At 42.5% G+C, this 26,859-nt stretch overlaps 1 protein-coding gene across 6 annotated transcripts in view; it reads left to right on the forward strand.

Moving 5' to 3' along the window:
* The window catches only part of sox5 (SRY-box transcription factor 5), a 384,221-nt gene that overhangs the window by 119,944 nt on the left and 237,418 nt on the right, over positions 1 to 26,859 (forward strand). For all 6 annotated transcript variants that reach the window (XM_043713394.1, XM_043713395.1, XM_043713397.1 and 3 more), the window contains one exon: positions 4,716 to 4,926. In XM_043713394.1, the coding sequence (XP_043569329.1) occupies positions 4,716 to 4,926 (211 nt within the window). The remainder of the gene's footprint in view (positions 1 to 4,715; positions 4,927 to 26,859) is intronic.

The following is a 26,859-nucleotide window of genomic DNA, read 5'->3' on the forward strand; positions in this document are numbered from 1 at the left end:
TTTCATTACTTGAGAAGTAAATCTCAGTACATAAAATGTGGCTTAATCAAGCATGTTGGATGAAATGACATCTCTCCAGCAGCTTGTTCAATGTCAGGCTACAGAGAAAAGAAAGCTGATACAGAGTCAGGATCAGTGGATTATTTCAGATCTAAAACATCCTCTGTGAGGATTGCGCCATTCACATATGTAAGATATTAAGTTTGCATAGATTACCTCCAACCAAATCCGTTCTGACTGGCAGAGAAGTTTAGAGAGATTTACATTGGAGAACTAAGAAAACTCAAAGGCTTTGTTGCAGCAATTGTACAAAGTGATATGCAGTGTAAATCTATTGGTGTGTCCCTAGATAGTGCAGAAGCTTATAGCCTTTCAGAGCACAGATTACTGTTTTATCTTGTCATACTGAATTAACGCACTGTTAAACAGTGGTCACCTGCTCATCGTTGAGAATTCCCGTCGTGAAAAGATGAGGCAGTGATGGTATTTAAATCTTTCTTTCTCAGTGGATTGTTTCTGAGTTCCATCACGGCAGCCTGCACAGAGCAGGTAATAGGAAATTAAGAATTGAGCCTCCTCACATAGTTTTTGGTTTCATTGGTGCATATTTCCCGAAGCAAAGGGGGGCTGTATTAAAGAGAACCACCTGACAGGGGATTCAGGAGAAATATCTTTCTGGTCAGAGTGGTGAGAAGTTGGAGCTCATTATTACAAGGCTGTGAAAAGTAATGGAAGCCAGCTAAGTACATGAGGGAGGAAGGCATAGAAAGTTATAGCAAAAAGGTTTCGATGTGGAGAATGGGGCGGACTCTCTTACAGGGGTGAAATGAGGGCACAGACTTGTCGGACCTACAGGCTTGTTCCTCTTCTGTGTGTAATGGTTGTTTGAAGCATAAAATTAAATAACACCAACTCTACAATTCCTATGCTGTCCAAGTAAAAGAGGTGAAAGGCCAGATAAACGTTTCAGTACAAATGTGGAATATTAAATGAGCTGGTCGCCAAATAGAATGGCTTCTTGTGAGGAATTCTGAAAGCGAAGCAAGCATTTTCTATGAAATAAGTAGGTGCTGATTTGCAGTCTTCAAAACTTGTAGAGTGCAGGGATTCTGAAGTAAGTTTTTTTAGTTTTGAGCAAACCTATTGTTGGCTCAGTGAGTTCAGTTGGAAAATATAAACCTATGCTTGATAACTTGGGTTGGGGGGGTGGGTTGTGGGGTCATGGTGGTTCTGTGGTTAGCACTGCTGCCTCACAGCGTCAGGGACCTGGAGTTATTTATACCCTCCAGGTGACTGTGTTTGTGTGGAGTTTGCATATTCTCCCCGTGTCTGTGTGGGTTTCCTCCCACAATCCAAACTTGTGCAGCTTAGGGGGATTGGCCAAGCAAAACTGCTCATAGTGTCCAGAGATGTGCAGAGTAGGTGGATTAGTCGTGGGAACTGCAGGGTTACAGGTATAGGGTAGGGGGTGTGTCTGGGTGGAATGCTCTTGGGAGTGTTGCTGTGGACTCGATGGGCTGAATGGCCTGCTTCCATGCTGTAGGGATTGTGAATTTAATATTGTTCTCCATGATGGCCTGAGATGTGGCATGTACTTGTTTGTCAAATCCTGCGGACTGCGTAAGACCCAGTTTTTGAACTGTTGCTCCTTGTCAGTTAGAAGCACATTCCTTGTTTTACGAATTAGCCTCAAGATGTTCTCTTTATTTCAGTTGTTTTACCTGCATTACAATATGTCTAGCTATTTAGAGTTTGCGGTTTGGGATGTAAGAATTGCTGACCTTGCTTGTGCCATTCATTGTTCGAGTTTCTGTAGGCTTGGGGCCTACCACTTGTTTCTCTTTTTTTTCCCCCCCTCCTACTTCAGTCAGTATCTGCTCATCCTTTGTCTCCTGAACTTGGGTCACCGTTGTGGGATTGGTACTCGTTCCCACTAGATAAGGGCTCCTTATTTTTGTATTGTTTGTAAGGAAGAAGGTTGGGAGGGAAGCAGTTGGGAGCTGGTTTTGGCATTGGCTGTTGGCATTGAAGTCGGATTCTGGATCAGAGTTAAGTCTGCACCAAATGCAGGGTTTGGCAAATCCAGTTTTGCATTAGGTTTATTGTTCTGGAGCTGTCATAAGGTTGAGATGAAGCAGACACCTCCCTAAGGAATAAAGTTTAAACCTTATCCAGCTTTGACCTATGTAGAGCATTTAGAAGGCAACGACAATGTTGAAAAAGAGAGGTTCATCTCATAAGGAACTTCTGAGGTGAAGGTTTTGCCTTGAACCTTGCTGTCACTTGTCTGCAAAGGGTGGGGGAGAAGGAAGGGAATGTCTCAAAAAGTGGAAATTGCTAGAGAAACCCGGAAGGTCTGGCTGCATCTGTGGAGAGAAACAAGACTTAACGTCCCAAGTCCAGGATGACACCTCTTCGGAATCGGACTTGAAGCTCTGCTTTCTCTGCACAGACGTTGTCAGACCTGCCGCTTTTCACCGGCACTTTCTGTTTTCTTTAGCATCCCCAGTTCTTTGTTTTATCTTTAAAGTGGTTCAAACGTGAGCGCCACATGAAAACTTTGACTTTCTGCAGGGCCACCTCTCCTCCCTGTGATGGACACACCTATGAGCCGGACGGCCACCCTGTTTTAACACTTGGCTTTGGGACCATCTCATTGGTATTTCTCAAATTGCTTGCCAGCTTTCCTATCTCTTGCTCCCCCCCAACCTCTATCTGCTGCATCTTTGGCAGCAGAAGGCATCAAATTGTAGGCTTGCGTCCTTTCTAGGCACGATTCCCATTGAAACCAGGAGACATGTTTGCTGAGAGACATTTTTCTCGAAGCACTTCTGAAAATTAGGCCCATCATTTTAACAATTTGACACTACTTACAGATCTTTTCTTCATTAATTAAATTAACATTGAACGCCACCAGCTATATGAACAGCAGCCTCTCTCATCTTCATTATAACTACCTGATCAGGCTGCTCGCTGTGAGCTGAAGAGTTTAACCTGCCGTTCCATTCAATGCAATGAGCATTGCTGACCATCGCTGACAGGGAAAATTTTACAACCCCCCTTTTTCACCTTCAAAAACAACAACAACAAAAAGCACTTTGTTGGATTTGGAGGTTATCAGCTTCAAATGTCTAACAAGAGCCTTAAAAAAAAAGTCTGGTTGGATCTATACATATTCTTCCTTTCATACAAATGGAGTACAGGAGAAAGGAGCAACAATTTCCATTACATATTAAACTCATACATTAAACACAAAAAGATAAAAGCAAATATATTCAGGGATGTCTGTTGCATTAGAGTAGTTGCAGGAGGCTATTCAGGGCAGAGTAAGTGGAAATTAATTGGAATGCAGAAGAAATAGGAACAGAATAGGAAATTTAGTATAATTATAAAGAAATGCAGACAAATAAGTTATTCTTGAAAGGCCTGGAATAAGGCAATTCACATTTATAGCCATAATATGAAATTAGTAAAGGGCCTAATCCCCCTTTAGCCTCCAAGTCACTTTTTGGCACCTAATTACTAAATGGAACAGCTTTATTATGTAGGCTATTAAAAATAATGTGTTTTGATAGTTACGCTTTTTTTTCTTTGTGTTTCTGAGGATTTGCGAAGAATTGCCTTTTTTTTATTGGATAGGCTATAAAACATTAATGCTGCACAAATATTCCCTTTTATAATTTATAGCGGGCTTCAGAATTGGAATGATTCTTCACTTTAAAGGGGCCACAAGGCTGTTTTTGTTTTCCCTCTTTTGATGGAGCAGTGGGCTCACTCCCCCCTTTCCCTTTGTGCCACACTGGTCATCCAGGGTGGACTGAGCACTGGCAACTGTGGATTGTTCAGCCAATACCTTCAGCCTCCACTGACTTCTACCCTAGTCTTCTGGACTGATCAACGCAATGGGCTGAAAATCTTGCATGGCAACTTGTCTGTATTATTCCTGTTTATATGTTAAGAAATATTCAAGACAGCTCGTGCAGCAGGTGATATTCATAACTCTCTTAATGCTGCAACATTTACATTATCAATTAATGAATTCTTGAGATGTGGACCTGCCAAACCAGCATTGGAGTTGTAAGATTTTGACCAGGTGACAATGAATTAACAGTGTTGTGTATCCAGGTTGGGATGCTGTGTGATTTGGGGATGATGGTAACCCAGTGTATAGTCTCCTCTTGCCCCTCTTGGTGGTGTAGCTCATGAGTTTGGGATGCCAAAGACAGTTTGCTGCAGTGAGTGTTGGCAATGGCACACTTCACTGCTGCGATACACTGAGGTTGGAGGGAGCGGATGTGTTTAAAGGTGATGATGGGTTGGTCATTGAACAAGGCAACTGTTTTATTCTGGACACCGTTGTGCTTCTGCATTGTTGTTGGAGCTGCATCCCTCCAACAAAATGGAGAACCTAGACTTTAATTTGCTGCGAATCACAGAATAACTTATTTCTCTCAACATTGCTTGCTGGGCATTGACCAGCCAACAGAGTGATTTGACTTTTAATGACAAAGAAATGATAATGACATTAGATTAGGTACGGATTAGCAATGATTAACAAAGGCAGATTAGTGGCTCTATCTCTAAATATCCATGCTGTTTTTATAATTAAGTGCAGGGAAATGAAGCCTGGCTGTGGCAACTTATCGAGTGACTTGGACACGCTTTCCTAAAATAATGCTGATATTTCTGTTTTCTCCCCCTGATATTTTGGCCAGGATCACGACGGCAATAAAGCAGCCTCGCTATTCTCTACACACAACTCATCTACCTCACCTCTGAAGACTGAAGAAGGGGCTCGGCAGAGCAGTGAGTCAGGGTCTGGCACAGCGCTGGGCACCCCAGAGAGACGCAAAGGCAGCCTGGCGGACGTAGTGGACACACTGAAGCAGAAGAAAATGGAGGAGCTCATCAAGAGCGAACCCGAGGGTAAGCCCAAAAGGAAGAGATGTTTTGTTTCCGAGGTGGTGGATGGAGGGTGCCTTTGGTGGATGGGGGGAAACATATAAATGTGTGACACTGTGCTGTTGTCAATTAATTTGAAAGGTCGTAATGCAACAGCAGGTGCCATAGCTAAACGTTGGCTTTGGCAACCAGTGTCTGTGAAGTGTCTTGCTCAAAGGTGATTCGGAAACAGTTGGAATCACCTTTTGTGAAATTTGTGTTGAATTTGTACTCTAACATTGTTCAAATGAACTCTACAGAACAGATAAAGCCGGAGTGGAATTCAATGCCGATTGCGAGATGATACTTTGAATGCAGATGTTAATGCGCAGATGTATGCAAGAAGTGCAAAATTATCTTCTCTTGGCTCCTGAAGTGGGAGATTGATGGCTTGGGTATCAGTGATTGTACGTGAAGCTTGTGGCAGAGGTCGAAGAAGTTGGAAGTTGTATGGTTTGGCTTTGGCAGACTGGGTGATTGGATTAGCATCTTTATTGCTGTGTGTGTACTGATGGAGACTGGACAATGAATGCAAATTATTGCCACAAATGAACGATTGAGAGAATTAATGGTGTCAGCACCGACTTAGTATTTTTTATTACTGTAGTGACTCATTCCAACCTGACCTATCCAGCAGGAAATGGATAAGATGGAGTGAAATCCCACCTCATCGGAACCAATAGGATCATAGAATTTTTACAGCATTGAAGGAGCTCATTAGAGCTCACGTGATGCAATGGTAGTGTCTCTAACTCTGGGTTAGATGGGCTGGGTTTCAAGCCTTACCTGGTTTAGAGGTGTGCAGTAATATCCCTAAACTGGTTGTTTAGAAAGTTTCAAAAATGAGGCTATTCAGTTCATTATACCCATGCTAGCTTTCTAAGAATGAACATGGAAACAGTATCAGTGTAGAGTAAAACCTACCTTCGACCAGCTCCTATCAATGGTCACCTGAGGTTGTATTCAGTCAGTCCAAATTCTTTCTTTGGAGTGAAGCAAGTGATTTTTCAGTTATTGCAAAATGAGCTTTTGCATTCTTTTCAGAAGCTACCAAACCAATGGCAGCAAGTGCGACATCTGATTAGATTAGATTCGATACAGTATGGACACAGGCCCTTCGGCCCAACAAGTCCACACCGACCTTTCGAAAAGTAACCCACCTGGACCCATTCCCCAACCATATATTTACTCCTGACTGGGCAATTTAGCTTGGCCATATCACCCGACCTGCACATTTTTTGGATTGTGGGAGGAAACCAGATCACCCAGAGGAAACACATGCAGACACAGGGAGAATGTTCAAACTCCACACAGACAGTCGCCTGAGACGGGAATCAAACCCGGGTCCCTGGTCCTGTGAGGCAGCAGTGCCTCCACTGAGCCACCGTGCCGCATCTTTAGGATTATTTAAATACTGTACTGTGCCTACCATTTTAAAAGGACTGACGAGGAATCTTTCACTGGAATCAGCTCCCTGACTACTGATCTCATTCCCAAGCTCATGATTCATGTATATTGATGAAACTTGGCCCGGTTTGACAAGGTCCACGTACCACTATCAAACCCTGGTCATTCAATTTGGGCAAATTCATATCTTGCTTCCAAGAGCCATAGAAAAAAATACAGCTGAAATGAGATTTCTAAGGCCACTGTGTCTGTGTTTGTCATGGCTTTGAGAGAGAGCTTTCTATTTAATACCACTCCCTGGCTCATGGCCTAAAAACCTCAACTTTTTGTTTTACCTCTTTAATGCTTATCCCATTAACTTTTGGAAGTTACTACTGAATTTCCTTTCAGTCAGTACATTCTGGGTTGTGAAAAGATATTCCTTCATGTTGACTATTAAGTCTGTCGTCTCTGGTTACTGGACCCTCCAGCCACTGGAAAAAGTTTCACCGTCTTTACTATTTCAAAGTTCCTCATATGTTTGAAAATCTTTCACTCACCTTTCTCTTAAACCTCCCTGCTCTGAAGAAAACATTTCCTTCTTCACTGATATTCCTCAACCATGGAACGTTTGGGATGACGTTACCACTTTCCAGGTCCAGGAGTACTGAGGCCAACTGTAGTATCCCAGATGAGATCAGCTATTTTTGTTCTATTTCCCAATGGGATGTGAGCATTGTTGACTGGGCTAACGGTTATTGTCCATCCCTAGTTACCCTTGAGAAGGTGGCGGTGAGCTGTCTTCTCGAGTCGTTGCAGTCTATGGGATGTGGCTATGCCCATAATGGGTTAGGGAGAGAGAATCAAGATTTGCAGGAACAGCGATATGTTTCCAAGTCAGCATGGCGAATGGCATGGATGGAACTTAGATGCGATGGTATTCCCATGTATCTGCAACCCTTTGTCCCCTTGGGTGGTAGAGGTTATGAGTTAGGAAAAGCCTTGATGAGTTGCTGTCCCTTCTCAAACTGAGCCTTCAAGGGAGGAAGGAAGAATATTTAAAACTGTTTTTTGGTCAATGAGCTTTGTGATATTACAACAGTGAATACACTTCAAAAAAATATTGCATCAACTAACGGTGAGGTATTGTCATTAGACAAGTAATCCAGAACCCCAGGTTAATGAGATGTGGGTTCAAATCTTTTTGAATTCAATTTTAACAAAAACTGCAATTGAAAGTTCGTCTAATGGTGATGACTATTTTTGTGAAAATCCCATTAGTTCACCAGTGGCCTTTCACAAAGGGAGTTCTTACCTGGTCTGGCCTACACGTAACTCCAGCAATGTGGTTAGTTCTTAGCAGCCTTCTCAAACGGTTTAGCAAGCAACTTATTTGGGTAACTGGGTCAGGCCAGTAAGTTGAGGCTCAGCCCGTAATGGCCACATCCCATGAGCAAATAGAAGATAGAGCGCTTCTGTGACAATCCTGAGGTTAAGAAAAATGCTAAAAGTTCTCATTTAAGTGATACCTTCAACACTTCAAGGAGCAGAATCAAGATTTGAAACAAAACCGATCGAACAAATGATAAGACGCATCAGGGCAAGTGACCAAAACCTCAGTCATAGAGGCAGGTTTTAAGGCTCGTGGGAACGTAGGGGGGATAGGGAGGAAGATGAACTTTTGGAAGGGAATTTCAGTGCTCAGGACCTGGATATCAGAAGACAAGCAGGTTACACAAAGAGAGCAGGATTGAGGAAGTGCAAGAGTTGAGGGTCTAGGGGGGAGAGCAAATTAAATGGAGCATCGGTGAAATTCCGTTCAAAAGCAGCAGCCTGCAATGATAGCATAGGTCCGTCTGGAATGTGTGAAAAGGATGTGTGGTGTTTCAAAAGAGCCCTGGTATACGTCGTTTATATTTTCAGCAGCTTTGAGCTAGGCAGTTGGTCCTAATCTCACTAATGGGTTGAGCAGCTCTGTGGTAAAATTACCACCTCATAATACTGATAAAATCACTGCTTCATTCCTTTGTATCTCATGGTTTTCAGGCCTTGTATTTTTGCATATTTGTTACACATTCTGTTGTGTTATTACAGTGTTGGAGATTTTATTCTGCTCTTTTTTTTGTTTCTCTCTCACCCCTCAGTGAATTGATTGTTAAATGCCCTTCACAGTGTATTTGTGTTTTGTGCGAGTTTGCCACAAATGATTACACAAATAACTGTTAATGTTTTCAGCGTGTCACTCCACATTGAGAAGAACATGCAAACGCTGAATGATATTGCGTCTGTAGTGCGGAGCAAGCATGCTCTTGAGGCTGCATTAGTGAAGGCTGCAGTTATACATTAGAAAAGGATAGAATCTGCACATTATCTTTGTTGTTAAATGTACAAACAAAAGACAGCAAGCTTCTCAAGTGAGCGCGAGCAAAGCTTACACTGATGTATATAGCAGAAAATCCTTTATCCCTACAGTCATTGTTCTTTTGTTTCTTCAAAGGCCATTAAATCGAATGGCAGGTTGTGATGAAAATTTAATTAAGGCATAGTTAAATCACACTGAAGTGGTACATTTTGGCTCTTTTCCTTCATTTGCGTTTCAGGAAGAATTAATAGGTTGAAAGCTAATGCACAGGCCGTGAGTCAAAGCAGCAAGCTGGTGGCCAGGCACCCATGGGTGTTGTGCACCCTGTTAGTTTGCGGAGAGTTTTGCATGCTAAACGTATTTTCCATTGGTTGGCGTTTGTTACTCTCCTGGTTCACTGCCAGTCCTGTTCATTCCGAGGGTGGTGGTGAGGGTTGCTTTTCAGACTGAAGGCTTGCGACCAGTGACATTCCACAGCGATTGGTACTGGGTCCACTTTTCCTTGTCATTTTATGTAAATGATTTGGATGAAATATAGGAGGCATGGTCAGTAAGTTTGCAGATGACACCAAACTGGGTGGTAAAGTGAACAGTGGAGAAGATTGTCTAAGAAGACAAAGAGATCTTGATCACCTGGGTCAATAGGATGAAGAGTGGCAGACAGAGTTTAATTTGGATAAATATCAGGTACTGCATTTTGGTAAAACAAATAAGGACAGGACTTACACAATTAATCGTAGTGCTCTGGGTAGTGTTGTAGAACAGAGAGACTGAGGAATTCAGGTACATAATTCTTTGAAATTTGGATCACAGGTAGACAAGGTGGTTAAGAAGGCATTTAGCATGCTTGCCTTCATTGCTGAGATCTTTGACTATAGGAGCTGGGACGTCATGTTGGTGTTGTAAGGGCCTCTTCTGGAGTACTGTGTGCAGTTCTGATCACCCTGTTATAGGAAGGATATTGTTAAACTGGGGAGAGTTCAGAAAAGATTTACCAAGATGGTGCCAGGAATGAAGGGTTTGAGATATAAAAACAGACTGGAAAGACAGACGTTTTTCACTGGAGCGTGGAGGCTGGGGGGTGAACTTATTGAGTTTATAAAATCACGAGGGGCACAGAGAAGGTGATTGATAAGGGTCTTTTCCCTAGGATGCGGGAGTTTAAGACTAGGGAACAAAGTTTTAGGGTGAGAGGAGAAAGATTTAAAAAGGACATGAGGGGCAACGTTTTTACAGAGTCGTTCATGTCTGGAATGAACTGTCAGAGGAAGTGGTGGATGTGGGTACAGTTACAATGTTTAAAAGACATTTGGATAAGTACATGAATAGGAAAGGTTTGGAGGGATATGGGCCAAGTACAGGCAGGTGGGACCAGTTTAGTTTGGGAACATGATCGGAATGGACTGGTTGGACAGAAGGGTTTCCATGCTGTATGACTCTGACTCTTATTAATTAGGATATGAGTGAATTAGATTGATTGATTGAAACGTGAAAATAATCAATGAAGTGAGTGTTCGTAACATCTACAGGTGTGACACACCCATAATTGCCAAAGCATGCTTCTTTTTATTTGCTCTTTACTTTTAATGGCCATAGAATTTTCTGTTTACAGAAAACAGGAACATATATTTAAAAAAACACAGCCGAGAAAACTCTTAAACCATTCACTCCCTGTAAACTTTTATTTAACTAAATTTGCCAAGATTCTTGCAACCAGGGTAGAGTCAAATACTAAAGTCACACCACCACTGGACCTTTCTAAGCAATTCTGCTTTGAATATTTTACAGAAAGCGGGTAGTAGGGATATATGCAGGTACTCTTAAACAAGCTACAAAGTGTTGGATTTTGTCTTGTCAGACCCACTATGTTGAGAATGATTAACACCAGAAACATACAGGGAACACTGGGCGGGAAGTGTGCCACTTAATCATTGTTCATTTTTATAATGCATTACCTCTTCCTTCATGGCATCTAGTTGACCTCTGAAAAATCCCAAAGATTTTTCTGCAGTTAGTGGACCATTCCTTTCTTTAAGTAGAGATTGCACACTGCTTGCGCAGCCTTGAGTAGAGTTTGAAGCATATTCAATTTAAAATTATAAAAGGGATTTGAGAAGCAAAGGCAGGTTAATCTTCAACCTAGAGCCATGTTTTCGAGGACACAAATTGGGAAGATTTGTTTTTTTTTTACACAATGGTGTAGTAGAGATCAGAAACTCTCTCCTTCCAGTCCCCACTCCCCCAGAAAAAGGCTGTAGATGCTGCAAGGACAATTTCAAGATTGAGATCGATAGAATTGGTTAGTTCGGCAGATTAAGGAACATAGATCAATAATGGAATTTCCTCACAGGAACCGGGAACAGGAGTCAGGGTTAGGGAGTGAGTCTGTAACTCTTTGGGATTTTCAAAGAGGCATGCACTTAATTAGTGTGGATGTTGGGGACGATGTTAGTGATGTTGGAAGGTCGATCAGAGACCTGTTTTAGCAAAGCTGTTAAAGAATCTAGTCAGATCAGCCATTGGCCGCCCAAGGAAAGGAGTCATGAAATCTTCACAGTCCCCAATGGGTCCTACCTGCTTCCGCTCCCACCCCCGATTGAGTGTCAAAATTCAAAGGTGATTAAATTGAGTTGAAGTATGGATGACCTATGGCCTAGTTGAATGGTAGAACAAGTTTGAGGGATTAAATGGCCTCTTTCTATTCCCATAATTCCATGCTTCAAGTCCTCCCTTTTTCAGATGTCAGAGCACAACAGGAGAAGAGGATTGGTGGAATGCAGGGATCTCAGAGGGTTGTTGGGAGCTGCATTCCTTTATGTATTCAAGGCCATATGTTTATATAATGTCTTGCATTTTTGACTTTGTAAAGAGGACTACAGATAAGGGATCGGCATGGACCAATTTGGGTCAAAGGACCTGTCTCCATGCTGTAGGACTATACAATGAGGTGGGTAAAACCGGAAGCCATTGTAATTTTGATATAAATAGAGCTGGGATTGGTTGTGTTCTGTGAAACATTTCGAATTTGTCTCCTTTCTCATTTAACTCCAAGAACGAGATTTGAAACCTCCATCTGTTTGGCAGTATCGGAATGAAATCTTGGTCCATCAGTATTGTCCAGTGACATTCTCAAATACCAGACCTGGTCTTGAAGGTCTCATTTATTAATCACACTTATTCTTTGATATCTTAACCTAGTTGTGCAGCTGGGCAAGACAAAGTATTGTGGCTGAGGAGTCGCATTACTCGAGGTCATGCTTCAGCTGTACAAGATGCTGGTCAGGCTGCACCTGGAGTATTGCATACAGTTCTTGTCACTGGATTATAGGAAGGATGTGGAAGCTTTGGAAGGGGTTCTGAGGAGACTTACTAGGATGTTGCCTGGTATGGAAGGAAGGTGTTATGAGGAAAGGCTGAGTGAACTGAGGCTGTTTTCATTGGAGAGAAGAAGATTGTGAGGTGACTTAATCGAGACGTATAAGATAATCAGAGGGTTAGATAGGGTGGACAGTGAGAGCCTTTTTTCCTCAGATGGTGAAGGCTAACACGAGGGGACATAGTTTTAAATTGAGGAGTGATCAATTTCGGACAGATATTAAGGGTAGTTTCTTCACTCAGAGTAGTGGGGGTGTGGAATGGCCTGCCTGCAACAGTAGTAGGGTCGCCAGCATTAAGGGCATTTAAATGGGCATTGGATATATGTATGGATAATAATGGAACGGTGTAGGTTAGATGGGCATCAGATTAATTTCACAGGTCAGCGCAACATTGATGCCGAAGGGCCTGCACCGCATTGTAACGTTCTATGTTCAATGTACTCTGCCTTTATTGTGTCTTTTTGTAGGAGGAGTTGGATTGTTAATTGAAACTGGAGAGATTGTTGCACCTGAATTATTTATATTGTACCATTCAGCTAACCCTTGTTTCTAATATTCCTCATGCTTCCAGAGCTTTGGGGTATGTTAAAGGTACCATTATTGGTGTCATGCTGCATGGGAGATTATGTGGAACAGAGGGGAGGAGATGTTATTCAGCCAAACTACTATTGGCTGTAGAATCTGGGGTCTTTAATGGTTTATGAAATGACTCCATTCACTGTATATCTGATCAATGATCACACAATGCATCCAAATTAATTGAATATGTAGTGTCTATCAGTGAAAACAGGTATCTGACACTCAGTAACTTGATAAACAAGAGGCTTGCTATGACTGTGCATATTTAATTTAATCCATATCAAACAAACCCATATCTCCATCCCATAATATGGTTCCTCCATGCTCTTACAGTGGAGCTTTGCATCAAGAATTTATGACAATTAAGGAGACCTTGGAGGGGGTGAGGGTTGATCTAGTGTGTATTCATTTCTATTTTTAATAACGAGAACAAGCACAAGAGACACGCTTTCTACCAGAATGTTTTTTGGAGAGCTTACTCAAAGTCATCTTTACCACCTGAGGCCAAGGGACCAGAACCTCAAAATCTGCTGCTGTTGGTTCGAACTCTCTTTTATTTGAGTACTCGAGGGAGGGCTTGTGCGTTTATTAAGGAGAGCAGGTCTCCAGTGGTGATGGGTAGTGAGTGGACTCACTCTGAGAGTGTTAATTAAGATAGCCAGTCGAACCTATCGATGAAGGCCTACTCAAGACTGAATGGCGTGCGGCATGAAAATGCATGAGGCACTTTATTAATAGACGGGCTCAAGGTGGCAAAGGAAATGCTTGCTTGATTTTACTCCCCTTTCATTTCGCATCAGTGTGCCTTTTTTTAAATAGTTTGCCTGACAACAATAGTGTGACGTTGGATCAGCACAATGCATTGCACTTAGAAGAGATGTGATAGAAAGCCACATCCCTCTTCACACTGTGCTCCATTCCCCTTTCATTTCTGAATTCCTGCTCAGACTATTCATCTCTTCATCTCTGTTAACTAAGTGCATCACATTTGTCTAATTTGACTTCTTTTCTTTTGGCCCTGAAGTGCATTCCACGAGTTTTTTTTGTTCTCCAACAGAAGATAACTTATATATAATTCTGTATTGAATATTAGCAGTGTAAAGGGAATTTCTGAAATGAACATGCTTCCACTGGAATGTGACTTAATACTGACTGTGTTCATATGAAACCACACTATGGAGTATTAGTAACAAATAGGTCATACTTTCATTTCCTCCCTCTGCTATTTCGCACTGGGTGTCAGTTTGGCTTGAGTTGGTCGCATTCTTGCCTCTGAATACTGAAAGTTTGTTACTCCAGAATGTGAACTGGTAATCCAGGCTAAAACTTCAGTGCAGTGCCAGTGGACTGCTGCATTGTTGGAGCTAACCTTTCTCAGCTGAGGTGCTAAATCAAGGCGCTCTTTTCTGCTCAGGAAGGCAGTAGACAATCCCCTAGTACGATTTGAAGAGGCACACTAACCTCTCAAGTGTCTTGACCAACGTTCATTTTCTATGTGTAGCAATCAGGACCAACAGACTAGCCATCATATATTCCATAATGTTCATAAGGCCATGTTGAGCACATGAATTGGCAGGCAGTACAACAGGAACTTGATTTCAACGATGATACATAGGTTATAAAACTTGTTGTGATGTCCGGAAAACAACATACATTCATGTTTTGGATGGGGAAAGTGAATGTATTATAGTCAAGTTTGCAGATGACAGAAAACTGGGTGCAAAGCATGGTGGGTCAGTGGTTAGCACTGATGCCTCACTGCACCAGGGACCCAGGTTCCATTCCAGCCTCAGGCCACTGTCTGTGCACATCTGTTCGTGTATGTGTGGGTTTCCTCCCACAGTCCAAAGATGTGCAGGTTAGGTGGATTGGCCATGCTAAACTGCTCATAGTGTCCAGGCATGTGCAGGCTAGTTGGATTAACCATGGGAAATGCAGGTAGTGGATGGATTTAGGTGGGATGTTCTTTGCAGGGTTGGTATGGACTCGATGGGCCTGCTTCCACACTGTAGGGATTCTATGATTCTAAGGCAAGTGGTGAGGATGACACCAAGAGTCTACAGAGGGATATCAACAGGTTAAATGAATGGGCAAAACTTAGCAGATGGAATGTACTGTGGAAAAATGTGAGTTTCTGTACTTTAACTGGAAGAATAGAGAAGCTAATATTATTTAAATGAAGAAAGACGACAGAAGGCTACAGCATAGTGCGATTTGGGTGTCCTCATTACAGAAATTTACAAATGGAATGTCGGGCTTTACTTCAGAGGGAATGGAGTCTAAAATAGAGAAGTCTTGCTAAAACTATACCAAGGCACTAGTCAGACCACAGGTTTGGGTCCCATATCTAAGGAAAGAGGTGTTAGAGGGAGCCCAGAGACATTGATGATACTGATCATGGGTATGGTCATCCTTTAAAATCGAGATGAAAGACTTTTTCTTCCAGAGTGGAGTAACTATTCTTTATTGCAGAAAGTTGTCGTGGCTATATCACTAAATGTATTCAAGGCTGAGACAGACAGAAATTTTAATCAGTAAGAGAATTGAGGATAATGGGGAAAAGGCAGGAAAGTAAAGTTGAGGATTTTCAGTTTCAGACATGGTCTCATTGGAAGGCATAACAGGCTCAGTTGACTGAATGGCCTACTCATGCTTATGTTATAGCTTTAAGAGGTGTACTTTGTTCTAGTGTTTTCATGAAGAAAGGTTGAGCATCCTGCTCAACGCCAAGACAATAAAAAGGTTGTGAGGCCTTGGGTTTTTTAAAAATGCTGGAACAATAGAAGCAGCCTGAATGAGTGGGGTCAAACTCCCACAGAACCAGGATTTTTAGTTTTAGGTTTCAGTGGTTGCTGGTGTCTTGAAGTTGGATGTGGAAGCTCTTATTCCTCTCTCTGTTACAGCTAAAAGCTGGGATTCTCTTCCTCTGCTAGAATTGCATGTGAGACAATCTATTTTATTGAGTTAAAAATCACTTATCAGACTATCACCTGATGAAGGAGCGACGCTCCGAAAGCTAGTGTGCTTCCAATTAAACCTGTTGGACTATAACCTGGTGTTGTGTGATTTTTAACTTTGTACACCCCAGTCCAACACCGGCATCTCCAAATCCTGACTATTTTATTGAATTTACCAAGGGTGTGCTTATGGGATGTTAGCATATTGAAACAGGTAATGAGTAGTTTATTATTTGAACTATTTCAATACAGTTACAGTTCAGCCAATTCTATTTATTTTGTCTGTATTTTAACCATAGTCTATGAATAAAGTGTTTTGCTTCAAGGCTAGTAGTTTGATCAGTTGAATTGTATCTGGAATGCAATGCCTGGCACTTGCTTTTAAAATAAGAAAAAGAAAAGGTCTAGCCTATCTCCTTGACATGTTCTGAGGAAGTTTGTTCTGGTCCATTAACACTTATGGTCTTATGGTAAGGTTATATCAGTCCTTTAGGAACTTAGGAGCAGGAATAGGCACTCAGCCAGTAGCAGAAGTGGGTACTGCAGATGCTGGAGATTAGAGTCAAGATTAGACGGGTGCTGGAAAAGCACAGCAGGTTAGGCAACATCCGAGAAACAGGAGAATCGATGTTTTGGGCAGGAGCCCTTCATCAGGAATGAAACAGGGCTTTTGCCTGAAATGTCGATTTTCCTGCTCCTTGGATGCTGCCTGACCTGCTGTGCTTTTCCAGCACCCCTCTAATCTTGACTCAGTCTGTTGCACCATTCAATTAGATCATGGCTGAGCTGTACCCAACTCCAGGAAGCCGCCTTTGTGACATGGTACGTAATGTTACGTATTTTTATCGAACAAATATCATATCAATATGCACTACTGAAATTTTCAATTGATATCCAGTCTTGACAGCTTTTAAGAGAAACAATTTCCAGATGTCAACAAAATAGATTAAAAATAAAAAAACAACTTATTACTTTTTAATTAAGGGGTACACACTTTTTCTCTCTATTATATCTAAATCATCAGACTAAAAACTGAAAGAACGGTGAATGCTGTAAATCAGAAATGCTTTTCTAAATCATCAGACTGTTTGTTTGTTTGTTGAACATGCTGTTCTGGACGAGCAGAAATTTCCTTCAAAATATTGGGAAAGCTAAAGCCAGCGGGCCAGGTTTCCGCGGCTTCCGCAGACTTTTCCAAATGGCAGTTGGGACTCCGATCCTGATTCTCGGCAGATCCCGTATGTACTAAAAGTAGCAAGATGTGAAGGAATCCCAAACTCAATTGAACTCAACTCCATTTGAACTCCACGCCAAACTACAAATTTATAGCAGAGATGTAAATGTGTGTAAAGGGCAGATAAAATCAGTAGAATTGTTAGAATTACAAGTTATTTAAATCCCAAGTCCTTTAACAAGTTGAAAAAAGAAGCAGTCCACTGTCCTCAGTGAAAATCTAAAATAATCTGTTTCTGTTGTTATACTAATTGTGGCATGGTGGCTCAGTGGTTAGCACTGCTGCCTCACAGCACCTGGGACCAAGGTTTGGTTCCCACCTTGGGTAACTCTCTGTGTGGAGTTTGCACATTCTCCCTGTTCTGTGTGGGTTTTCTCCCACAATCCAAAGATGTGCAGGTTAGGTGAATAGGCCGTGCTAAATTGCCCATAATGTGAGTTGCATTAGTCAGAGGGAAATGGGTCTGAATGTGTTACTCTTTGGAGGGTCGTGTGGACTCGTTGGGCCGAAGGGCCTATTGACATACTGTAGGTAATCTAAACTATTAATTGTTGGCGATTCCCTCGAGCTATCGTTATATTGGTAATAATGGTTGGTTACTTTCTACAACTTACAATCATCAGGGAGCTGTAGGGGAGTTAGGATGTTGTTGTAAGCTTTCAGTTTGATTGACAACACAAAGAGGTTATTAAAGGATTAGTTCCCTCTGATGTCGAACTGTGAATATAAGTATGTCCATTTTCATTAAGATTAAGCATTTGAGATATTTGAGATACTTTTGGAATTGGTTTTCATGAATGGGAGTTTTAAAATTATTTATAAGAATGTTTTGGAGTTGGAGGGTTTGAACTATACGGAGAGGCTGAATAGGCTAGGGCTATTTTCCCTGGAGCATCAGAGGCTAATAGGTGACCTTATAGAGGTTTATAAAATCATGAGGAGCTTGGATAAGTTGACTAGCCAAGATCTTTCTCCCAAGGTAGGGGAGCCCAAAATTGGAGGACATAGGTTTAAGGTGAGAGGGGGAAGATTTAAAAGGGACCTAAGGGTAACTCTTTCATGCAGAGGGTGTATGAAATAAGCTGCCAGAGGAAGTGATGCAGGCTAGTGCAATTACACTGATTAAAAGCCATCTGGATGAGGACATGAATAGAAAGGGTTTAGAGGGTATGGGCCAAATGCTGGCAAATGAGACTAGATTAATTTAGGATATCTGGGTGGCATGGATGAGTTGGACCGAAGGGTTTGTTTCTGTGCTGTATATCTCTGTCTCTATGAAAACTGTGTCAACTATTTAGATCACTATTTTATTTCATCTATCCAGGGCTCCTGGTCTGCCTATGGTAAATATGTGGTGAATTGGTATGGATGGTGGAGGGGCAATAAGTCATGTGTGTGGAGAATGGGTTGGTATATTAGTTAATTTGGAGTTTTAATAGTTAATTTGGAGGCTATGAAAGGCCATAGGAGAATGAACTGACTTGTGAAAGGTCTGAGTGGAATGGATGGAGCATGGAGAATGAGTGAGGGCTGATGCATGTGTGAGGATTGAGGACGAGAGGCCATAACATTTATCAAAACAACCAGGAAAACATGCCAGAATTCCAAGTTGAGCCTTTTAAACAAATGGCCTTGGTACAGTGATGACCTCTGATCTGCGTCCTGGGACACAGAGGGCATCCTACACCAGGCCTCCATTCAGGGCACTGTTTCCTGAGGGGGGGTTGGGTTGGAAATATTCTGACTTGAATTCTTCACCTCAGGGGTGCCAATAATGTCCACCACATGCTCTGTTTTCTCACCACGACTGAATGTCTCTTGCCAGTAATTGTCTGAGGCTGAGCTTCATTGTTCACAATCTTGGTGCCTCTGTGACATATTGAGCTGTAGTGGAAGAGCTTGCAACACTGGCGTCTAACCAACAAGGTGGACATTTGCCCAGACTCATTCTGTACACAAAAAGCAGAGCAAGTCCAACTTGGCCAATTCCCACCCCTGTGGTCTACTCTCGACCATCAGTAAAGTGATGGAAGGTGTCATCATCAAGCAGCACCTGTTTAGCGACGCTCAGTTTGCGTTCCGCCAGGGCCTCTCAGCTCCTGACCTCATTACAGCCTTGGTTCAAACATGGACAAAAGAGCTGAATTCCAGAGGGGAGGGTGAGAGTGACAGCCCTTGACATCAAAGCTGCATTCAACTGAGTGTGGCATCAAGGAGCCGGAGCAAAACCGGAATCAGTTTGTATTGGGGGGGGGGGGGGCAAACCTGACTCATAAGAAGATGGGTCATGGTTGCTGGAAGACATTCATTTCAACTCCAGGAAATCTCTGCAGGAGTTCCTCATGGGAGTGTCTTATGCCCAAACATCTTCAGTTGCTTCATCAATGACATTCCCTCTTTCATAAGGTCAGAAGCGGTGACATTCACCAATGTTCAGCACCATTCGTGACTCCTCAGATACTGAAGCAGTCCATGTTTAAATGCAACGAGATCTGAACAATATTCAAACATGGACTGACAAGTGGCAACTAACATTCATGCCACACAAATGCCAGGCAATGACCATCTCCAATAAAAGACAATCTAACCACCACGCTTGACATTCAATGGTGTAACTATCATTGAACCCCATTCTATCAATATCCTTAGGGTTACCATTGACCAGAAAGTCAACTGGATTTGCCACATAAACACAGTGGTTACAACAGCAAGTCAGAGGTTGTGGTTAGTAACTCACCTCCTGACTCCCCAGCCTGTCTGCAAGGCACAAGTCAGGAGTGTGATGGAATACTCCCCACTTGTCTGGATGGGTGCAGGTCCAACAGCACTCAAGATGCTGGTTACCATCCAGGACAAAGCAGCCCACCTGATTTGGACAACATTCACAAGCATCTACTCCCTCCACCACTGAACCTCAGTTGGGGAGGTGTGTACTATCCAAGAGATGCACTGCAGAAATTCACCAAAGCTCCTGATATAACACCTTCCAATCCACAATTACTTCCATCTAGAAGCATAAGGGCAGCAGATGAATGGGAGTACCACCAGCTACAATATCCCCTCTAGGCCAGGCCTCTCACCATCCTGACTTGGAAATATGTTGCTGTTCCTTCGCAGTTATTGGGTCAAAATCCTGCCCTAGCAGCATTACCTTGTCTGCCCTGTTGAAATTCTGGTTTCTTGATTTCAGCTGCTTCAGTCCTAAGCTCCAGAATAGGCTTTATAATACCCTCCAACTCTGTACCTCTCCTCCTTTAAGACACTCCTTAAAGCCTATGTCCTTGATCAAGTTTTGATCATCTGCTCTCATTTCCTTATATGACTTTTTGCTTTTCTTAAAAATACGAAATGCTCCTGTGAAGTCGCTGGGTACATTTTACGTTGGGGCTCTGTGCAAATATACATTGTAATGACTTAAACACCAAACAAAGTCAGATGCACTGACTTAGTATTTGCAAAGACAGTTTAACCTGAGTAAATAGAACTGTAAGTCATTTATATAATTATTGCACATATTTTGCCACGTATGGCAAAAGATTTAAATATTGACCTAGCTGGCAAGAAGACAAGGGATAAATTGCCTACATTGGAGGTAGTACTCAAAACCCAATAAAATGAATTCAAACCCAGATTGAAAGCCACATTCCTCACTGAATTCCTACCCAAGTGCAAAACTTTTGGTAATCATAGAATCAAGCAAAAATATTTCTGTTGCAAGTTAATTTATTTAACCTAAATCAAGTTCTGTGTGCAGCGTATGTCCAATTTAAAAACCAAAAATTGAATTGTACTTCCATTAAAAAGTTAGTCAAAATTAAGCAAGTACTTCCGAGACATCAGAAACTTGCTTTCAGTATAACCTCTCAATAGAATTATCAGGTCACAAAATTATACCGGTCCTGAAAGCAACAGTTAACAAACAAGAATAACACAAGTCAGGTTGGAAGGAGGCTGAGGACATTTGGCTTATCCTAGATTTATCATTGGTAAGACTGTATTCATTGTGTATAAAAGAATAACCTGGACTGCACACCTCAGTCAATTTAAAGGGCTCCACTACAATTGAAACTGTGCATTTGTACAGAGCTCTCACGTAAAACGTACCCAGCAGAAACACTCCAAGTAGGTGAAATATTGTACCGCACATGTTTATAGAATGCAGTGTGTCTTTCCTGAGCTTATCCAGCCAGCCCCTCCCCACAACAGCTTGTTCCATTGCCACAAGACCCTTTACCTAGGTGGTCTGCCGAGGAACAAGCTCAGTTTAGAGCGGTCAGCCTGATTGGTATGCGCGTGGTGGCTGGGTCAAGCTTGGAGCTTCTGAATACAAACCGACTTCTGTAATTTATTTTCCTTTACCTGATGCTGCAAGGATCAGGAGGCTCAGTGAATGGAGTTATTGATGGCTACAATGGTTGTTTGAGCTGCTCCAGGCCGCAATTTACTTCAAGTAGAATAAGGACTAAACACTAACATATGTAAGTCTGACAATTAACAAAAACAAAAAAAAGGGAGCATGCGCGTTTAGATTTTGCAGAACTTAAACTAGGTTGCTCACACCTCAATATCCTTAATTTCATTTTCTCCCAACTTTAACCTCCTATAACTTTGCCCGCTCACCCACCCAAGGGTCAAACTGTCAGTGGTGTCACATTCTAGTAAAAAGGTGGCACTTCAGACAGTGTGGCACTTCTTCAGTGCCACACTAGAACACCAGCCTGCATCTAATGCTTAATTCTCTGGAGTTGGACTTCAGCCCACAACCTTCTGACTCAGGGCTGAGAGTAATAACAGGCCACAGGGGAAACCCCACAGCTGGTACTATCAACCAGATATGTTCCTCACTTAGTTGTTGATTTGTGATCTTGACCACAAAGAATGGGAGTAGCACTACATCTGGAGTTTGCTATATGGAGAAGTAAATTTGGCCAGTGGTCTCTCCTCTTGTCACTTGGCCCCCCACCTTGTCCCTGCAATTGTTGGGTGTGGCCTTGTGCGGAGTGTTCAGTAGAAAAAAAAGCCAACTCGGTGTGCCTTTACGTTTCTTGTTGACTCTGATTTTTCTCTGCCCCCACCTCCTCTCCCACCCACCTTTTCCTGAAGCCGTTGACTCTTTGTCAGGTTCTGACCACCCCACAACAGCCCCCCCCCGCAACCCCCCCCCCCCCCAGCACTACTGTGTCTTGCCCAGTTGTGCATTATCCATATGCCAATAATGACAGTTTCCTATCCCATTGCCCTGCCAGTGTGTTTGTCTTGATCTCATTATGCCAGTCATGAAGGAATGGCTCTTGGGCAAATCAAGGAGCCATACCTTGGCATGAGTCGACTGCTTTTAATAGGGGGAGGGAAAAGGTGAGAAAGGAAATACTCAATGTTGCTATGAGTCGCTCTGAACAAAGGCACTTTCTACTGGGTGTAGAAACAGTGCATTCAGGCTTTGCCTACGATTTCTGGCTGAGCTGATCTCTGCTACTATTGCCAGAGGAAATTGACCCTCTTTCCTTCAGTCAAGGGAATGTGAAAGTCCACCGTTTTTGACTGCCATTGTTTGTGCCTGTGTCAGAAACAGAGTGAGGATGGGAGCAGGCTGGGAGTCACACACTTTTCTGGATGATTGCACTCTGGACCCAAACGCAAAGAATCGCTGCTTTTGCAGTTGCCAAAAGCTTTTCGTCACTGTCCTGTGAAGCACATTGGAAATGTTTCATGATCCTAAAGGCACCACATAGATGCAAGTTGTTGTTGGATGCTCGAGGACCCAAATCCAGATGAATTAACATTGAACTTATCAGAGCTGATACATCAAAAAGCCCAGTGTAACACAGTGACGCTTCTGCAGAGTTGCCAGATAGGGATTTTTTTTTATAATTTGCATTTCCCTTTGTGCTCAATGCCTTGCCAAAGCTACAGCAAAGCCATGGCAGTTACTTCAGTATTATGGAGAGACTGGAGAAGCTGGGTTTGTTTTCCTTAGAGCAGGGATGATTAAAGGAAGGAATGAACAGAAGTGTTCAAAGTTCTGTAGTTTCAAAGAGTAGGTCGGGAGAAATTGTGTTCACTGACTACTGACTGGGGGACATGGATTCAAAGAAATTGGCAGAAGAGCTGATGGGCATTGAGAAGAATTTGTTTTTTTTCACATTGTAAGTTGTTCTGGTCTACTGGAAACAGAATTCAATATTAACTTCAGAAAGGAACTCTGAGATGTACCCAAAAAAAAACATCTTCAAGGTAATGGGGAAAGAGCAGGGAAGTGGGAATAACTAGAGGATTTTGCTTCAAAGATCCAACACCGATACGATGGGCAGAATAATCTTCTGTTTTAAGTTTCTCTGATGTTATAATACTATAATGGTATTTTACCCATATGTGAAATTAGTTAAAGTAACACAGGCCACTTCTAAGTTTGGAAATCAGTCTGGTAAACATCCATCTGGGAGACTTCGCAATTTTCATAACTTTGAGGGAGAAAATTGTCTGTGACGTTCTTCTGTGTTGTGGAAGGTTCGATGAAATGTTTAGCCTCATGTTAATTTGTATGGCAGCTCAAAGCCCAACAGACTAATGTGGTGTCAATGTAAAACGCATCACACAGTGTAATTACTGACTGCTGCGGCAGTTGGAAATGGAAAGCAATTGAAGGCGCAGTTCCCCGTGAAATCTCTGCTTAGTTCTGGTCCTGTTAATAAGCCACGTATCAAAGCTATTGATTTGTCTAAGGTGCAAGCAGCACAGGTTGCTTGGCTATTGTCTCTAGATGCAGATCTTGTTTGTACTGTGCATCCGTGACACTAGAGCAGTTGTGGTTTGCATTCACTGTAGATGTCAATCATTGTTCCCTCATCTCTTCCTTCTATCCATTTTGCCTTTTTCAATTTGACTTTAATGTGCTTCACAACGGCTGTTTCAATTGTTAAGGCACGGGAGCATTGTTTATCATTCCAGCTCGAGCAAGGACAATACTCTAGTAATGGGGACGAATTTTTCACAGTTTCCAGATGGAGAGACATGGGGTGCTATTGTGCCTCCCTCCTGATACGCTGCATAAATCTAAACATTTTCCTTTCCATTCCTTCCTTTGTATGTGACTCCACTGCTCCTATTTCCTCTTCCCTCTCAGGTTACGCCTTGTTGGCAAACTAGGCATTCACTGTCTCCTGTCAAATATTCTAGATTAAAAGTAACCATTGACTCTGCTTCCACCAGTCGTTCAAGCAGTGCGGTCCAGATTATAACAACCCAGTGTTTTTAAAATATTTCTCCTCAACTCACCTTTGGCTCTTTTGTCATTTGTCTTAAATAAGTTCTGCCAGTGGAATCAGTTTCTCCGTATTGACTCATTCAAAACCCTTTATGATTTTGGCTGTCTCTTTTTAAACTCTCTCTCTTTGCTCTTGGGAGAATAATCCCAGCTCCTCTACTTGGCTGAAACACACCATTCACGTGACCATTCTAGCAAGCCTTCTTCGAGCTCTCTCCAAAGCCTTTGCCATCTCCACAGTGCTTGTTCGGATGGGAAGCCAGGTTTTGTGGTTGATACTGTGACAGGGGAGGAAGAATTGGGGCGGCGAATTGAAATGTCTTCTGTTCAGAGAAAATGGGTGAAAGAAATATGAATTTCATCCCCTCCCACTGGACCACAATTTGCCATTTGACCCAGGCAGTAACCAACATAAGACCATAAGAGCAGAATTAGGCCATTTGGCCCATCAAGTCTTCCCCTGCCATTTGACCATGACTGACCTGTTTCTCAACCCCATTCTACTGCCCCTTCCCCCTAATCCTTGACCCCCTTACCTCTGTCTTAAGTACTCTCAATGGCTTGGCATCCACAGCCCTCTGCACCAATGAGTTCCACAGATGAGCCACCCCTCTGGCTGAAGAAATTCCTCCTCATCTCAGTTCTAAAGGGTCGTCCTTTTTATGCTGAGGCTGCACTCTTGAGTCCTGGTCTATCCTACTAGTAGAAACATCTTCTCCACAACCACTCTATCCAGGCCTGTCAGTATTCTGTAAGTTTCAGACAGCCCCTCCCCCCATCTTTATAAACTCCATTGAGTACGGGGTGAGAGTTCTCAATCGCTCCTCATATGACAAGCCCTTCACTCGGGATCACTCTCGTAGCCCTCCTCTGGACTACCTCCAACACCAGCACATTCTTAGATATCTACTCCCAGCATTCCAAATGTGGTCTAACCTGATACAGCCCCAGCAGTACACCTCTACTCTCAGCCTGAAGGGAATCCTTAACTAGGACTTCTGCCTTCTTCCAGACAACCAATCTTGTATCCATACCAGAACTTTGCCCCTAACACGAATGGCTCTTATTTAGCTGTGTCCTATGTGGCACCTTGTCAAAGGCCTTCTGGGAGTCTAATAATGCCCACTGCCTCTCCTTTGGAAACTGAGATATGGCGAAATTAACGTTCTTGGAATAGAGTGAGGCTGTTCATGAGAAATCTAATGATTCACATTTGGGGAGGCGAATCTGAATGTAGATTGGTTGATATATATCAACCAATCTTTCATGTTTGATGCCCTTGCTGTTGACTGTTTGTTCGCAATCAATGTGAACTATGCACAACTGTAGTCACTACCCATTGAAGTTTTAATGAACAGGCCTGCACACACAGTTGAATGGACAATGTATTAACCTAACCAGTCTAAGTGAGAGTGGCAGTTGGCCATCAGAATTGAGCCTGGTTTATCAGCCCTGTAATTTCATGATTCACTGACCCCTGTTTGGACTGGACACCTTGAGCTGAAAGTGGGATTTGGCCTGAATGTGATGCCTTCCTGAGCAAGTACTCTATAGATGTTGAGGGTATAGGATGGTGAGACTTGTGGGATGGTGGGGAAGAGGGTGGTTGGAGGAAGATGGAAAGTTAGCTTTAGTAGATGGTGAAATATGTGTCTTCTATTTGGTCGCTCGTTTTTTGATTGAATACCTTCTCTGTTAGGCTTACAGACCTTCATGTAAAATGAGCGAGTGGTGTGTTAGCACACACTACTACCCGAGATCTGTTTCATATTCCTGACTGTCAGAAACCATGCCACTGTCTGAAAAAAGCTTTACCCATCAAAGTCAAGGCCAAGTGAACGTGTCTTTGGTTCAGAGCAGCTTTAACAATAACAAGGAAATATAATGTTTTTAATTGTGGTTCTTTGCTTTGGTATGGAATACATTCTATAAATAATGAGCAAACTAGTATTTTTAAGAGTTAGGGAAATGGCTATGGAGTGCTTCCTGCTTTAGAATGTTACCACCAAACACTGCATTTGGGAAGTTGGCCATGACAGTAAGGAACAGTTAGGGGGGAAGGATAGGACAACTGGATAAAATATCTTTGTAGAGCATTCAGCTTACATATGTGCTGAGAGATCCAACCCTTGTACGATGAGCAGCCCTTATACAATCATATTGTACAAACTATCAACTTGTGCTTAATCAGTTGGAGTAGACCTTCACATTAACTCGCGTAAACTCTGATCTTCCATGGAATTGGTGCTTTTTAATCCTCATTCCTCATGTGCATAAATACATTCAAACCCACAATTTAAGCATTCCTCTAAGTCAGGCGTGGTGGCTCAGTGTTTAGCACTGCTCTCTCAGGACTCAGGTTCAATTCCACCATCAGGCGACTGTCTGTGTGGAGCTTGTATGTTTTCACTGTGTCAGCGTGGATTTTCTCTTGTTCCTTCTTCCCCCCCCCCACCTCCAAGGTTAGGTGGATTGTCTATGCTAAATTCCCCACATAGTGTCCAGGGATGTGCAGGCTAGGTTAGCCATGGGAATTGCAGGATTTCAGAGATAGGGTAATAGGTGGATCTGGTTGGGATGCTCTTTGGAGGGATGATGTGGACCCGATGGACTGAATGGCCTGCTTCCACACTGTATAGATTCTATGATCTACATGGATACAGATTTATACACCTTTTCTGTGCATACAGACACACATAGACATGTCCAACACACATCTGTAAACAGGCACAGTATTCATACACAAAAACAGCCACTGA

Source organism: Chiloscyllium plagiosum, chromosome 23 (assembly GCF_004010195.1).
Source record: "Chiloscyllium plagiosum isolate BGI_BamShark_2017 chromosome 23, ASM401019v2, whole genome shotgun sequence".
Lineage (NCBI taxonomy): Eukaryota > Metazoa > Chordata > Chondrichthyes > Orectolobiformes > Hemiscylliidae > Chiloscyllium > Chiloscyllium plagiosum.